The sequence below is a fragment of the Pongo pygmaeus genome, chromosome 3, assembly GCF_028885625.2.
Source record: "Pongo pygmaeus isolate AG05252 chromosome 3, NHGRI_mPonPyg2-v2.0_pri, whole genome shotgun sequence".
In the NCBI taxonomy this organism is placed as follows: Eukaryota; Metazoa; Chordata; class Mammalia; order Primates; family Hominidae; genus Pongo; species Pongo pygmaeus.
The window spans coordinates 21,929,652-21,943,476 of record NC_072376.2 but is presented as its reverse complement, the minus strand read 5'-3'; the positions used below and the strand labels follow the sequence as shown (position 1 = coordinate 21,943,476).

Sequence of the window (13,825 nt, the reverse complement as noted above, 5' to 3'; positions counted from 1 at the left end):
AATTAAAGATTAGATTTGGGTGGGGACATAGAGTCAGACCATATCTCAGTTTATTTAGGTAACAAGAACTGTGTATTGCAGTTACAGGGAGGTAAAAAGAGAGAAAGACATTTGCAGGAAAAGGAAAACACAGTGTGATTTCTCCAGAGTCATCTTCATTGCTATACAAATGCTAAATGTTTTAACTTTTGCACGACATGGAACTCGAACCCACAAAAGGCACATGGAGCCCACTACAGAATTATACTTCACTCAGGACACCTCTTAAATCATCACTTGATAGGCAGTAGCTTTGGAAGGTGGCCACTCTTCTGGAAGGCGGCCACTCTTCTGGAAGGCAGCCCTCCATCTTCTGGGCATAATAGATCTGGAAAAGTAGCAATGGAATTGAGAAACTCTAGTCCAGGGAAGAATAAGCCCACACTGCAAGAAGAATAAGATGCTTTCATGGAGCTACCAGTGAATGCCCTTCATTGGAATCAATTGCCCTGGTATAGATGCAATGAATAAGAAAGTATGGTGGGCATGTAGCAAGAGTTGATTGTCTGTAATTATTTCCATAATATTAGAGTCTTTACAATAAAATTAATGGGAAATAATAATAATAGCTACCACTCAATAGCATTATAATGAGCACTTAGTGGACAATGTTCTAAGTTATTTTACATATATCATCTCATTTAATTCTCACTGAAGTTTTATAAAGTATTTTTCCTTAACTTTCACTTTACAAATCGTGAAAATAAAAAGCAAAGATATGAGTAAGTAGCTTGATGTCACACGTTCCATAAAATGTGGAGCTATAATCACACACTGAGTTATGTGACACTATTCTCATGCTTAACCATCACATCTGTTCAACTGGTGCCTGGAAATGCAAAACTTTAATCATGGGAATAATTCTAGTTTGGTCAATGTCATTGCTGGGAAGAGTAATAAGCTTATTAGAAGCCAGGATTCAAAAACAAAATGGCCTGGGTGAATGTAGAAACGAATAAAATAATTTTTGACATGGACAATCATAATCTTAGATAAAAAGAAACTATACCTCCACTACTCTGTGAAATGACTAGCTGTGAGGTATGGAAAATTGGCTGAAGTTTTAGAGACATAGACCATCTTATGATGAAAGGTTGTGGTGTGGCTGTGTCAGGGCAGCCCATTGAAAATAACCAGGAGTCAAGTCCTGGTGCCAGGCCTGGTTCTGCTACAACCTTGTGGGGAAAGAATACAAGGCAGCATATTAATGTCTATAGTCAGAGTGTATGGGTCTCAATATTGGCTTCACCACTTCCCAACTCCATGGTTTACACAAGTTACTGATCTCTGCTCTGCCTCAATTTACTCATCTATAAAATTGGGAAAATAATCGTAGAATTTGTTATAAAGTTTTTGTGAGGATTAAGTGAGTCAATCCACATCTTAAGTTTTCATTGCAAATAAGAACTTGACTACTTAATATCTATTCCATCAGTGACTTAATATGCATTTATAAATTATTTAGATATGCCAAATATTGTGATAGATACTGGAAATATAAATGTGAATACGACTTCAAGTTGTTCACCATTTGGAAGGACAAAGTATCTCAAAACCACCAAAACACTGAAAACAGTATGTGTGTATCATATTACATCTGTGAGAATGGTTATTATCAAAAAGACAGAACATAAGTGCTGGTGAGGACGTGAAGGGAAGGAAACCGTTGCACACCATTGTTGGGGAAGGTAAGTTAGTCTAGCTATTCTGGAAAATGGCTTGGGGGTTTCTCAAAAACAACAAACATATGAAAAAAAAGTTCATCATCACTGGTTATCAGAGAAATGCAAATCAAAACCACAATGAGATACCATATCATACCAGTTAGAACGGCAATCATTAAAAAGTCAGGAAACAACAGATGTTGGAGAAGATGTGGAGAAACAGGAATGCTTTTACACTGTTGGTGAAAGTGTAAATTAGTTCAACCATTGTGGAAGACTGTGTGGCGATTTCTCAAGGATGTGGAACTAGAAATACCATTTGATCCAGCAATCTCATTACTGGGTATATACCCAAAGGATTATAAATCATTCTACTATAAAGACACATGCACATGTATGTTTATTGCGGCACTGTTCACAATAGCAAAGACTTGGAACCAACCCAAATGCCCATCGATGAAGAATGCCCAATGGGATGAAGAAAGTGTGGCACATATACACCATGGAACACTATGCAGCCATAAAAAAGAATGAGTTCATGTCCTTTGCAGGAACATGGATGACGCTGGAAACCATCATTCTCAGCAAACTAACACAAGAACAGAAAACCAAATACCACATGTTCTCACTCATAAGTGGGAGTTAAACAATGAGAACACATGGGCACAGGGAGGGGAACATCACACACCAGGGTCTGTCAGTGGGTGGGGGACTAGGGGAGGGATAGCATTAGGAGAAATACCTAATGTAGATGATGGATTGATGGGTGCAGCAAACCACCATGACACGTGTATACCTATGTAACAAACCTGCACGTTCTGCACATGTACCCCAGAACTTAAAGTACACTAAAAAAATTAAAAATAGAACTGCTATATTATCCAGCAATCCCACTACTGGACATATATCCAAAGGAAATGAAATCAGAAGCTCAAAGGAAAATATGCACTCCCATGTTCCTTATAGCATTATTCACAATAGTCAAGATATGGAATCAACCTAAGTGTCTATCAACAGATGAACAGATAAAATGTGGGAGACACAGACACATATGTATGTATGGATATGGATATATATAGATAGATGTAGATATAGATATAGATGTGGATGGACTATATGTAAACTAATATATGTATATACATACAAATCTACACAATGGAATACTACTCAGCCTTTAAAAAGAACAAAATTATGTCATTTGGGACAACATGAATGAGCCTGGAAAACATTATGTTAAGTGAAATATTTCAGGCACAGAAACACAAATACCGAGTTATCTCACTTATATGATGAATCTAGACAAGTGGGTTTCACAGAAGTAGAGAGTAAAATGGTGGTTACCAGGGACTAGCGGTGGGAGTAGAAAGGGGTTGGGGAGATGTTGGTTAAAAAAAATTATGTGTGACAGAGATATAAATTAGTGATTACAGACTAGAGGAAGCAGTTGGTTTAAAATAAATCATGTGTGACAGAGATATAAATTAGCGATTACAGACTAGAGGAAGCAGTTAATTTTTAAGTATCTCGAAACTTTAACAAGTACTTTAAAAATATGTTACTAAGAGAAGATAAATGTTTGAGGTAATGGATACCCCAGTGGCCTGAATTTGGTCATTGCACATTGTATATGGGTATGAAAATATCACATGTACTAAAAAATTACAATTATTACATATCATTTTAAAAATTATTAAAATGGAAAAAATATCTGTTGTCTTAATGCACACCTAGATGGAGTATTGTATATATTGGCCAATGTCTATCAATTGGACCACTGTTCATATTCAGAGCCATTACTGACCTACCCGTTTCCATTATCCAAATATCCAATGAATTATCTTGACTGCTGAAATGTGTCTTTATCTTTAAATGTATTTTTCTAATAATAAAAGAAAACAGAAGCTAAGTATGGAAAACATGGGAATAAATTATAAAGAAGAGAGAAAAATTAGCTATAACACCACAACCTAGAAAAAATTTAGATATTCATAGTGGTTATTTCTTTCCATGTGTTCTCTTTGTGTGTGTGTGTGTGTGTGTGTGTATATAATAGAGAGAGAGAGAGAGGTTAAAATATATATCCTATATCTAATGTATTGTATAAATATATTATTAACTCTTCCATATACATTTTTAATTTTTCATTTTGAAATAATTTTGTACTTAGAGTTTCAAGTGAGTACACAGACTTCTATATATTCTGCACCAAGCATTCCCTAATTGTAACTGTTGTATATTTATCAAAACTAATGAGTTAACACTGATAAAGCAGTATTAATCAAACTGCTGGCTTTATTTGAATTTCCCAGTTTTTCCACTAATGTTCTTTCTTCTGTTCCAGGATCTAATCCAAAAAATCATCTTTCATTTCAGCTCCCATGTACTTTAGATACATTAATTACAATTATAAATTAACTTTCCACATATGTACTTCCCACCCCACATAGGACTCTTAACACATCAACTATACTCTACCATAAGCTTATGATCTGGTTCCTATATCCCACTTCCTTTACTATTCCTCAAAGTGTTACCTATAAATCATCACCATCCTGCTCAGAAACCTTCAACTTACTCTGAGAGAAAAACTGAAGGTTCTTTGGAGAACATTAGAGACTCTCCACATTCAAGTCCCAGCCTGCCTGCTCTCTTCCCTGAGGTGAACTGGCCTGAGCACTGCCCCCAACAGCCCACAGGCTTTATGCTTTCTACTTCCATATTTTTACCTATATTATTTGTATTATCACTCAGGTTATTTTTTAATTGTATTATATTCCCTTGCCCATGAAAGCCATCCCCACCCACCTCACTCTCGTCTGCTTATACACAGTCATGCATCCCTTAATGACAGGGATACATTCTGAGAAATGCATTCTTAGGCAATGTCATCATTGTGCAAACATCGTACAGTGCACTTACGCAGATTTAGGTGGTGTAGCCTACTACACACCTAGGCTATGTGGGGGAACCAATTGCTCCTAGACTACAAACCTGTACAGCATGTGACTGTACTGAACATTGTAGGCAATTGTAGCACAAAACCAAGTTTTGTGTAGCTAAACATATCTAATCACTGAAAAGATATGGGAAAAATACAGTATAAAAGGTTTTTTAAAACGTAAAAAATGACAGGGCACTTACCATGAATAGAACTTTCGAGACTGGAAGTTGCTCTGGGTGAGCCAGTGAGTGAGTACTGAGCGAATGTGAAGGCCTAGGACATTACTGTAGACGAAGACTTTACAAACACTGTATACTTAGGTTATACTAAATTTATAAAAAGAAATTTTCTTTCTTCAATAATAAATTAATCTTAGCTTAAAATAACTTTTTACTTTATAAACTTTTAATTTCTTAATTTTTGACTCTTTTGTAATAACATAGCTTAAAACACAAACACATTTTACAGATGTGCAAAAATATTTTTATATCCTTTTTCTTTAAGCTTTTTTCTATTTTTATTTTTTACTTTTTAAATTTTTTTATTAAAAACTATGACATAAACACACTCATTGTCCTAGGTCTACACAGGGTCAGGATCATCAGTATCAGTCTTCCACCTCCACACCTTGTCCCACTGGAAGGTTTTCAGGGGCCATAACAGGCATGGAGCTGTCTTCTCCTATGATAACAATGCCTTCTTCTGGAAGACCTCCTGCAGAATCCACCTGAGGCTATCGTACAGTTAAATTTTTTTCATTAGTGGAACGAGAACACTTTAAAAGAATGATTAAAAGTATAGTAAACACATAAAACTGTATCAATCTGTTATGATCATTATCAAATACTGTGTATCACACACACTCATCTATCCTAGACTTTTATGCAACTGGTACCATAGTAGGTTTGTTTACACCAGCATCACCACAAACACATCTTAGCACAACACGTGCTATAAAATTTCATGATGGCTATGATGTCACAAGGTGATAGAGATTTTTCAGCTGTATTATAATTTTATGGGACCATCATCGTGTATGTGGTTTGTCATTGACCTAAATGTTGTTACGTGATACATAGCTGTACAACTCTGATTCTCTGAAAATTCACCCAGCATTGTTTGCTATCATTTTAGTCTCTATCCTAGTTCCCCAACCAGTTCATGAACTTCTTTGGAGAACTGTCTTGTCTGCAGTATTGCATCTCTATAAAGTATTGCACAGTTTAGTTTAATCAATATGTACTGATTCAGCAGCTGGACACCTTCAACTCTAATGATATAAATAACGCCATCTCTGGGTGTCCAGTCCAGCACTTAAGGAGCTTGGAAGTTGTCACTCCCATCATTTAAGGAGCTCAGAACTTGTCACTCCCATCCTAATACAAGCAAAACAGCTGAAGAGAAAATTAACATCTCTTTTTAGAGTCATCAGAGAATTAAGGTCATAGGAAAAACCACTGACACCAAAATTAAAGACACGGACAGGCAAAACCTGAATCCCAGCTTACCAGGACAGAAACTCATGAACAGATACTTCTGTGGGAAGCAGAGATAGTCCCAGAACAGGAAAAGCCAAACTATAATTGACGAATTGCTGGGGGCTCAGTGTGGACAAGTTTGAGAGTTGAAAATAATAGCTCGACACTAACTGTGCCTTTACCATGCTTCAGGATATAAACATGTTATATCTATCAGCTTAACTAACTCTCACAACAGTCCTATAAGGAAGTTTATCTCCATTTTGCAGATAGGGAAACAAGCATGGGAAACTTGAGTAAGTTACTTAATGTCACTTGGATAATAAACATCAGAGCCAGGATATGAATCCAGGTGAGTTGGCTCAGGAGCCCACACTCTTAATGATGCATTACATTTGCCTGATACCAGATACAAACAGCCAGTCTGGCAAGGTCATCTAGGTCGGTCATTGCTCAGGTATCACATTCAGACACTGGGAAAGCCTGGGATCACAGGCCTTGTCTACTACTCTCTTCAAGACACACTCAGCAACTCACATAGTTGGGGGTTGTTCTTTCCTGTGGCAGGCCCTACCTCGGCACTTCAACCCCCACTTCCCCATCTTACCTACTGCCGCAGTTAATAAGGTTTATTCTCCCTTCACATCACCATAACCCATATTATGAAAGACCATCATCAAATGTCTCTATGTCACATTTTTCCTAATTTCATTCTTTAGGGCTCATGATGCTTTGTACTCTCTACCATGTCCCTTCTCAGACAAGAGCCTAAAATATTCTGATTAGTGATGGATATGTGTTCTCCGGGTGAGGCGTATTGCTAATAATTAAACAGTATTAATTCTACCAGCTTTGATTATACTCTGCTCTCTCAGTAATAAGGCTCAGTATTCTATTTTCATTCTGCCTAGCGTTGAGTAATAGAATTGGTGTTTAAGAATTATCATATAAATCTACTTTTTGGTCAGCCAGTGTTAGAGATTTTTTTTTCAATATATTACAAATGTATTCATTATTCCCTAGTTCATAAAAATAATTAAAAGCTACAGGCCAAACACAAATTCCCAGAACACGAAAACCTGACTGGCATCCCACTGCCAAATACCAAGGTGGCCAGCTTCTGAGTTTATGGGCTTCTTAATGAGAACTTCTACCTTCTCCTTCGATAAAGGGCTTAGGTAGACAATTCCTCCTGGTGTTCATAGTATAATTCCTGATATAACCAAGAGTTGCAAAACTAAAACTCTAAACATCTAAAATGAAACTGGGCTACTGTTATTTTATATATGTTTTTAGAAATTCAGAAATGACTAGCCCTAAAATAAAAACTGTCAAAAAAATTTCTTTAAAGTGATTCATAGAATGTAAATAACATGTGTTCATGCTCTTCTAAAAAAGAAAGGAGGAAAATAATAGAGAAGGAAATACAAGGAGATCCAATTCATCATTGTGATATCTAGGTTTCTCCTTAGATAAAACAGACATAAAACATGTGCTTTACAAGTCTCAGATGACCTTCAAGACATCTCAGTACAGTATCTATGGATTTTTAAGTATAATTAACAACTGTTGTTTTTCTATTTAAAGAATTTTCATTCTGTTTCCTCAACAGGCAAAAGCCAATCAGTCTTGTTCTCAAATGCTAATAGAAGTAATTAAAAATAACATTAATTGAAACACTGCAGGGGCTGTTAGGTTTTTAGATGGTGAGTTATTTTTTTTTCCTTCATCTTAACCTTGTGGCAATACTAATTTACATGACCAATTAGGGAAGCACCCTTTGTATGATCCATCTCTAGGATAAAGAGCTAGCCTTTAAAACCCAGCAAAGAACTGCAGAAGGCCACAGCACTGTAAGTAAGCTTGGGCGCCAGCAGCTAGAATCTTTATTTCACCTGGTAGACCAAACATGACGGATCATCTTATTTACAGTGTGAATATTAATTTTTTGGTTTTGGTAACGAAAATACAGTGCTCATTTGTATTGTTGTAAAACTTGTAAATATGCCCTGTAGGATAAGTAATATTCGAAGCAACATCCTAATTAAAAGGAAAACTCAGTTGTCTTGCAAGATAATACAAAAGGGCACATAAATTGTAAATAAGATACATGGTAAAAATGAAAAAGACAGGCTGGATAGGAAAGGAATGAAATAAGATTTGGAAATGTGCTTCTTAAATGAACACAAATTGTGAGATAATGTCTCATTGAACAATAAAAATAACAAACCAGTGGCAAAGATGTAATAGAATTTCCTCTGTATACCATTTTAATCTTAATATAATTTTCCCCAGTGCATCCATGTTTATTGAACTACTACAACCATTTCTTTCTTACTCTGTCCAAAGTTACTGAGAGTGTGTTTCTCTGCTGTAAATAATTCCCTGATTATGAACATGAAAACGATCCAGAAATTGACCACAGTTTATAACAGAAAAAAAGTGACAGAGCATCTGCTCAGGGCCAAAAGCCTTACAAGAATGCCAAAAGCATGTGCAGTTTCCTCAGGGAAGCAGGGGCTGCATGCAAAAAACCATTTCCCCTTCCTCCTGCATAAGGCAACTCCACACCTCTATGTCTTTGTTCCTGTCTTCAGAAAATGCAGAGAAGACTTCCATGGCACTACAGTTTGCCATCATGTGAGAATAGGGCTGATGCCAAGGGAAGTGCCAGGTCCAGTTAATCAGAACCCAAATGGCTTGAGAAAGACACACAACAGTATGGCCTCAGTTTCTCAGTCTGCAAAATGGGGATGATCATAGTTAAACCTCTTAGCTTCAAGTCTAACAGGTAACTAGGTGCTTACTAAAGTCTACTGAAATATGGATATGAAAGGCCAAACTCCACATACATGAAGGGTTTGCTGGAGGGGAAGACATGGAGGCCAGAAGGAGCCCTGCCTCTACTCCTGACCCCTACCTTAGGAAGTTCAGTAAAATGTCCAATTCCAGTCAACCTCATACCAATCTCAGACATTTCAACTACCAGGGTAATAAATCCCCACCCCACCTTTGCCTACACTGAGGTTGGTCATTCACTTCATGTATTTTTTTCATGAGGTTCTTAAGGTTCTAAACTTTAAAGAAACATTCAAAAGTGGAAATTATGCCCTGCTTATCACTTGGCTTTTAATTTGGCACCACTCTGCCAAATTAGGAATCTGTTTTTTACTGAACATCAACACTCAAATACTTTTTCTGCCATTCAAAGTCTAATTTATTCTATTATTTTATTATTTTTCAAAAGTTCGTTAGGCAAAAGGGAGATGTACTTGTCCAAACACACAAAATATGGGCCGAATATATTAACAAGTAGATTATCAATTCACTATTTTGTTGAAATGAATGCATAACTGTATAATGTGACTAACTTTTAACTTTGATTTTTTATGTAGAAAAATTATGGATCACATGGCAGTGAATCGCCTAAGCAAAAACAGCTTATGGAATCGGAATAATTAAGTTCACAAACAGGTATGCTTATCATAAATGGTCTCCTGTTACAGTTGCAAATCATGGTTGTATTATCTTTATAAACTTTGCATTTTTTTTCTAGAAAAATGTCTAAGGATTTAAATTTATGTTTCCAGGTCTATCTGATTTTGCAATATAAAAATCAAGGTTAGTGGTTTTCTCTTCTATTTTTTTTAAAAACCTCATTGATCCAAATACAAATAAAGTAAAGGCCATTATTAAATACTTCACAAGGCATTACATATTCAGACTTTATAATCACAGATCCATTGATATTAAATGTTGATTAAAGAACTAAGTTGAGATTGCCTGAAAGATCATCACCAAAGCAGATTTCCTTTCCAAAAGCAGACACCTCTCCTGTATTTCTCAGCCATCTTGCCTATAGATGTGCTTCAAGGCCATTGTTTCGGATGACCTTGGCATATTCCTTGGCCGATGTGTAAGGGACTCGGGGTCTAGCTGGGTCTTCAAAATCAACGTGGAAGAGACCAAACCGGCTGCTGTATCCCTGGTTCCACTCAAAGTTATCCAGAAGAGACCACGCACAATATACTTGAAGATTGACTTTATCAAGTTGGATAGCTGAAATTTAAAAAAAAAGAAAATTATCATTTCTGGGAAGGCCTTATGAGAACACAGACAAAATCACTGATGAGCAGTCTGGGTCTCTTTCTCCTTCTCTGCAGGAGATCACAGTGGGAGAAGCAAAACCTGTTCTCTATCCCCCTTTTCCACAAAAAAGAGATAAGTATGTAAGGTAATGCATGCTAATTCGCTTGATTTAGCCATTCTACAATGCTGTACATATATCAAAGCATCATGTTGTACACCCTAAATATATCCAATTTTTATTTGTCTATTTTAAAAATCCCCTTTTCCAGTTTTCTGCTTGAATCAAGCAGGGGCTTAATTCAATAAGTTGTTATATATTATTCTAATTATTCGGCAATTCATTCATTTCGAATTTACTTTGTTCATTCATTTACTCAATGAACAATTTTTCAGTACCTATCACTTTTCAGGCACAAAGACACACACACAAGTTCCTCTATGGTACCTAGAAGGGTATTCAGTAAAGACACTGTTCCGTTTGTAAGTATGGCCTCCAGATATTCCAGAAAGTTCACTAGAAAATTGGAAGAGATAACAGTAGCATGCCTGAGGAAGCCTCAGAGCTTACCTGCTGTCCCCATGGTCAAACTGAGACATGTCTTATGATTCTGGAGAGACAGCCTCCAAAATGAAGAGTCAAGGGTCAGCACGCAGCTTTAGCCATGACTATATCCTAGACTGAGGGAGTACAGAAATGCTATGGCATCCTTTCTTAGTCTGATAGGGTGGCTATAACAGCACACCATACACTGGGTGGCTTATAAAAAGAAAAAATTTATTTCTCACAGTTCTGAAGGCTGGGAAGTCCAAGATCAAGGTGGCAACAGATTTGTTGTCTTGTGTGGGACTGTATCCTGTTCATAAATGAGTGCCTTCTTGTTGTGTCCTCATGTGACAGAAGGGGCCAGGGAACTCTCTCATATCTCTTCTTATAAGGGCACTTATCCTATTTATGAGGGCTCCATCCACATGACTTAATCACCACCCAAAGGCCCCACCTTTGGGATACTGGGAGCTAAGATGCAGTATGAATTTGTCGGGGGTTGGGGGAGGCAAAACTTTCCATCTATAGCACATCCCCTTTGCCCCACATCTAAACTCAAAATGATGCTTAAGCCCTTTAAGAGCCAAAGCAATGGAGTATCTCTCCACTAAGTGTATACATACATAAATATTTGGTATGATTTTATTTGTGGATGCCCAGAAGCCCATCCACAGACTCCATGTTAAGACATCAAAATGTAGATTCAACACATATAACTATTCTCCACATAGTTTCACACTGATTTCCATCACTTTATTCAGGGAATTTAGCTTACATTTTCTTAGCATTTTAAGCTTGGCAAAACTCTGAGGTCTTGTGAGTCCTTGCATTGCGCATTTTCTTTTTTAAAACCAGAATAAACAAACCCAACCTATGGGATACACTCGCTAAAACACCAAATATCCATTTCTCAGTAGACAAATTAAATTAAAAGGCCAGTTGCTTTATAAGGTGGATATATGTCTAAATAAGCTAGGTGAGAATAAACATTCATATACTAAATCATATTTTAATTGTTTCAGAGATTGCTTTCAACCAAAATGACTCCTCTAGCTAAATATTCAGCAAAACAATACCTAACCTTTAATTTTTTCATTGGTGTCAATTTGGTATTTCAGGTCTCTTAAAAGCACTATATCTATATTCCACTACACGTGTTGCTCTCCAAACATTCTTGGAATTATTTTCTATGGATATTCCGTAGACAAAAGGCCCCCAACAGTTTGACGTATGGAGGTGTAATACGTGCATGGAGGTGTACATGGAGGTGTAATATCTGCTTTGTGCATGGAGATATTTGTGCATGGAGGTGTAATATCTGCTTTGCTTAGAGAGTTTTTTATAAATAGCCTTGAGGCAGGAATTAAGCCAAGCTGGATTGACTCCTTTCTTTTTTTTTTTTAATTTTCAATTTTTGTGAGTGCATAGTAGGTGTATATATTTATGGGGTACCTGAGATATTTTGATATGGCCATGCAATGTGTAATAATCATATCATGGCAAATGGCACAGGGTACAGTGTCAACCATAAGGCTGTCCTCACTGTGACACCAACGACGACCACACGGTAACTGATGTGATTTATCATGATGTTGTTATTACACATTGCATGTCTATATCGAAGTATCTCATGTATCCATCCCCTTAAGCATTATCCTTTGTGTTATAAACAATCCAATTATACTTTTAATTATTTTTAAATGTACAATTATATTATTATTGACTCTAGTCACCCTGTTGTGCTATCAAATACTAGGTTTTATTCATTCTTTCTATTTTTTACACCCATTAACCATTCCCACTTTGCCCCCTCCTACAAACCCTCCACTATCCTTCCCTGCCTCTGGTAACTATCATTTTACTCTCTATCTCCATGAGTTCAATTGTTTTAAATTTTAGCTCCCACAAATAAGTGAGAACATGTGAAGTTTGTCTTTCTATGCCTGGCTTATTTCACTTTAACATAATGTCCTCCAGTTCCATCTATGTTGTTGCAAATAACAGGATCTCACTCTTTTCTATGGCCAAATAATACTCCCATTGTGTATATGTACCACATTTTCTTTATCCATTCATTGATTGATGAACACTTAGGTTTCTTCCAAATCTTGGCTATTGTGAACAGTGCTGTAACAAACATGGCCATGCAGATATTCCTTCAATACACTGATTTCCTTTCTTTGGGGTACATACCCAACAGTGGGATGGCTGGATGGTAGCTCTATTCTTAGTTTTTTGAGGAACCTCTACACTGTACTCCATAGTGGTTGTACGGATTTACATATTAGCTCTTTTTAAATAAATATTATTGAGAAATAAGAAATATAGCAATAAGCACATTAAGCTGTACAGGAATGAAAGCATTACTAGATGTCCCTTTTTCTCCTACCTGTCCACATTTGCTATGTGTGTCTCCTCCTCCATCAGTTATAATCTGGAAAATAACAATGTTTTACATAATTTATTTTTTCAAGAACCCAGTTTAAGCACTAGATGGCATATCTCTAAGTATCAAAATGATCTGGCCAGGCGTGGTGACTCATGCCTTTAATCCCAGCACTTTGGGAGGCCGAGGTGGCTGGATCACCTGAGGTCAGGAGTTTGAGACCAGCCTGGCCAACATGGTGAAACCCTGTCTCTACCAAAATCACAAAAATTAGCTGGGCATGGTGGCGGGCACCTGTGGTTCCAGCTACTTGAGAGGCTGAGGCAGGAGAATCACTTTTACCTGGGAGGCAGAGATTGCAGTGAGTTGACATCATGCCACTGCACTCCAGTCTGGGCAACAGAGTGAGACTCCATCTCAAAAAATATATATATATATATTTTTTTTTTAAGCCAAATACCAGGCCAGAAAGCAATAGTCTCCTTTGCCTTATAATTCAATCTGGGGACATGTGAGAATCTGCATATTTTCTTTCTCATTTGCAGAACTACTGCCCAACAAGAAACCCTGCCAGGTATAAAGCCAGACAGTTTCTGAAAACACACATGGTCCCACTGATCACATATAAAAGGATTGATTCATCTGCTAAACCACTGGACAAAAACGATGCCTTGCCTGCTTGGA

At 36.9% G+C, this 13,825-nt stretch overlaps 1 protein-coding gene across 1 annotated transcript in view; it reads right to left on the bottom strand.

The window, feature by feature from the left end:
• Positions 1-7,980: 7,980 nt before the first annotated feature.
• The window catches only part of LOC129035053 (cytosolic beta-glucosidase), a 127,310-nt gene continuing 121,465 nt past the window's right edge, over positions 7,981-13,825 (bottom strand). The window contains exon 5 of the mRNA XM_054485102.1: positions 7,981-10,181. Within this exon, the coding sequence (XP_054341077.1) occupies positions 9,979-10,181 (203 nt within the window). The 3' untranslated portion in view covers positions 7,981-9,978. The remainder of the gene's footprint in view (positions 10,182-13,825) is intronic.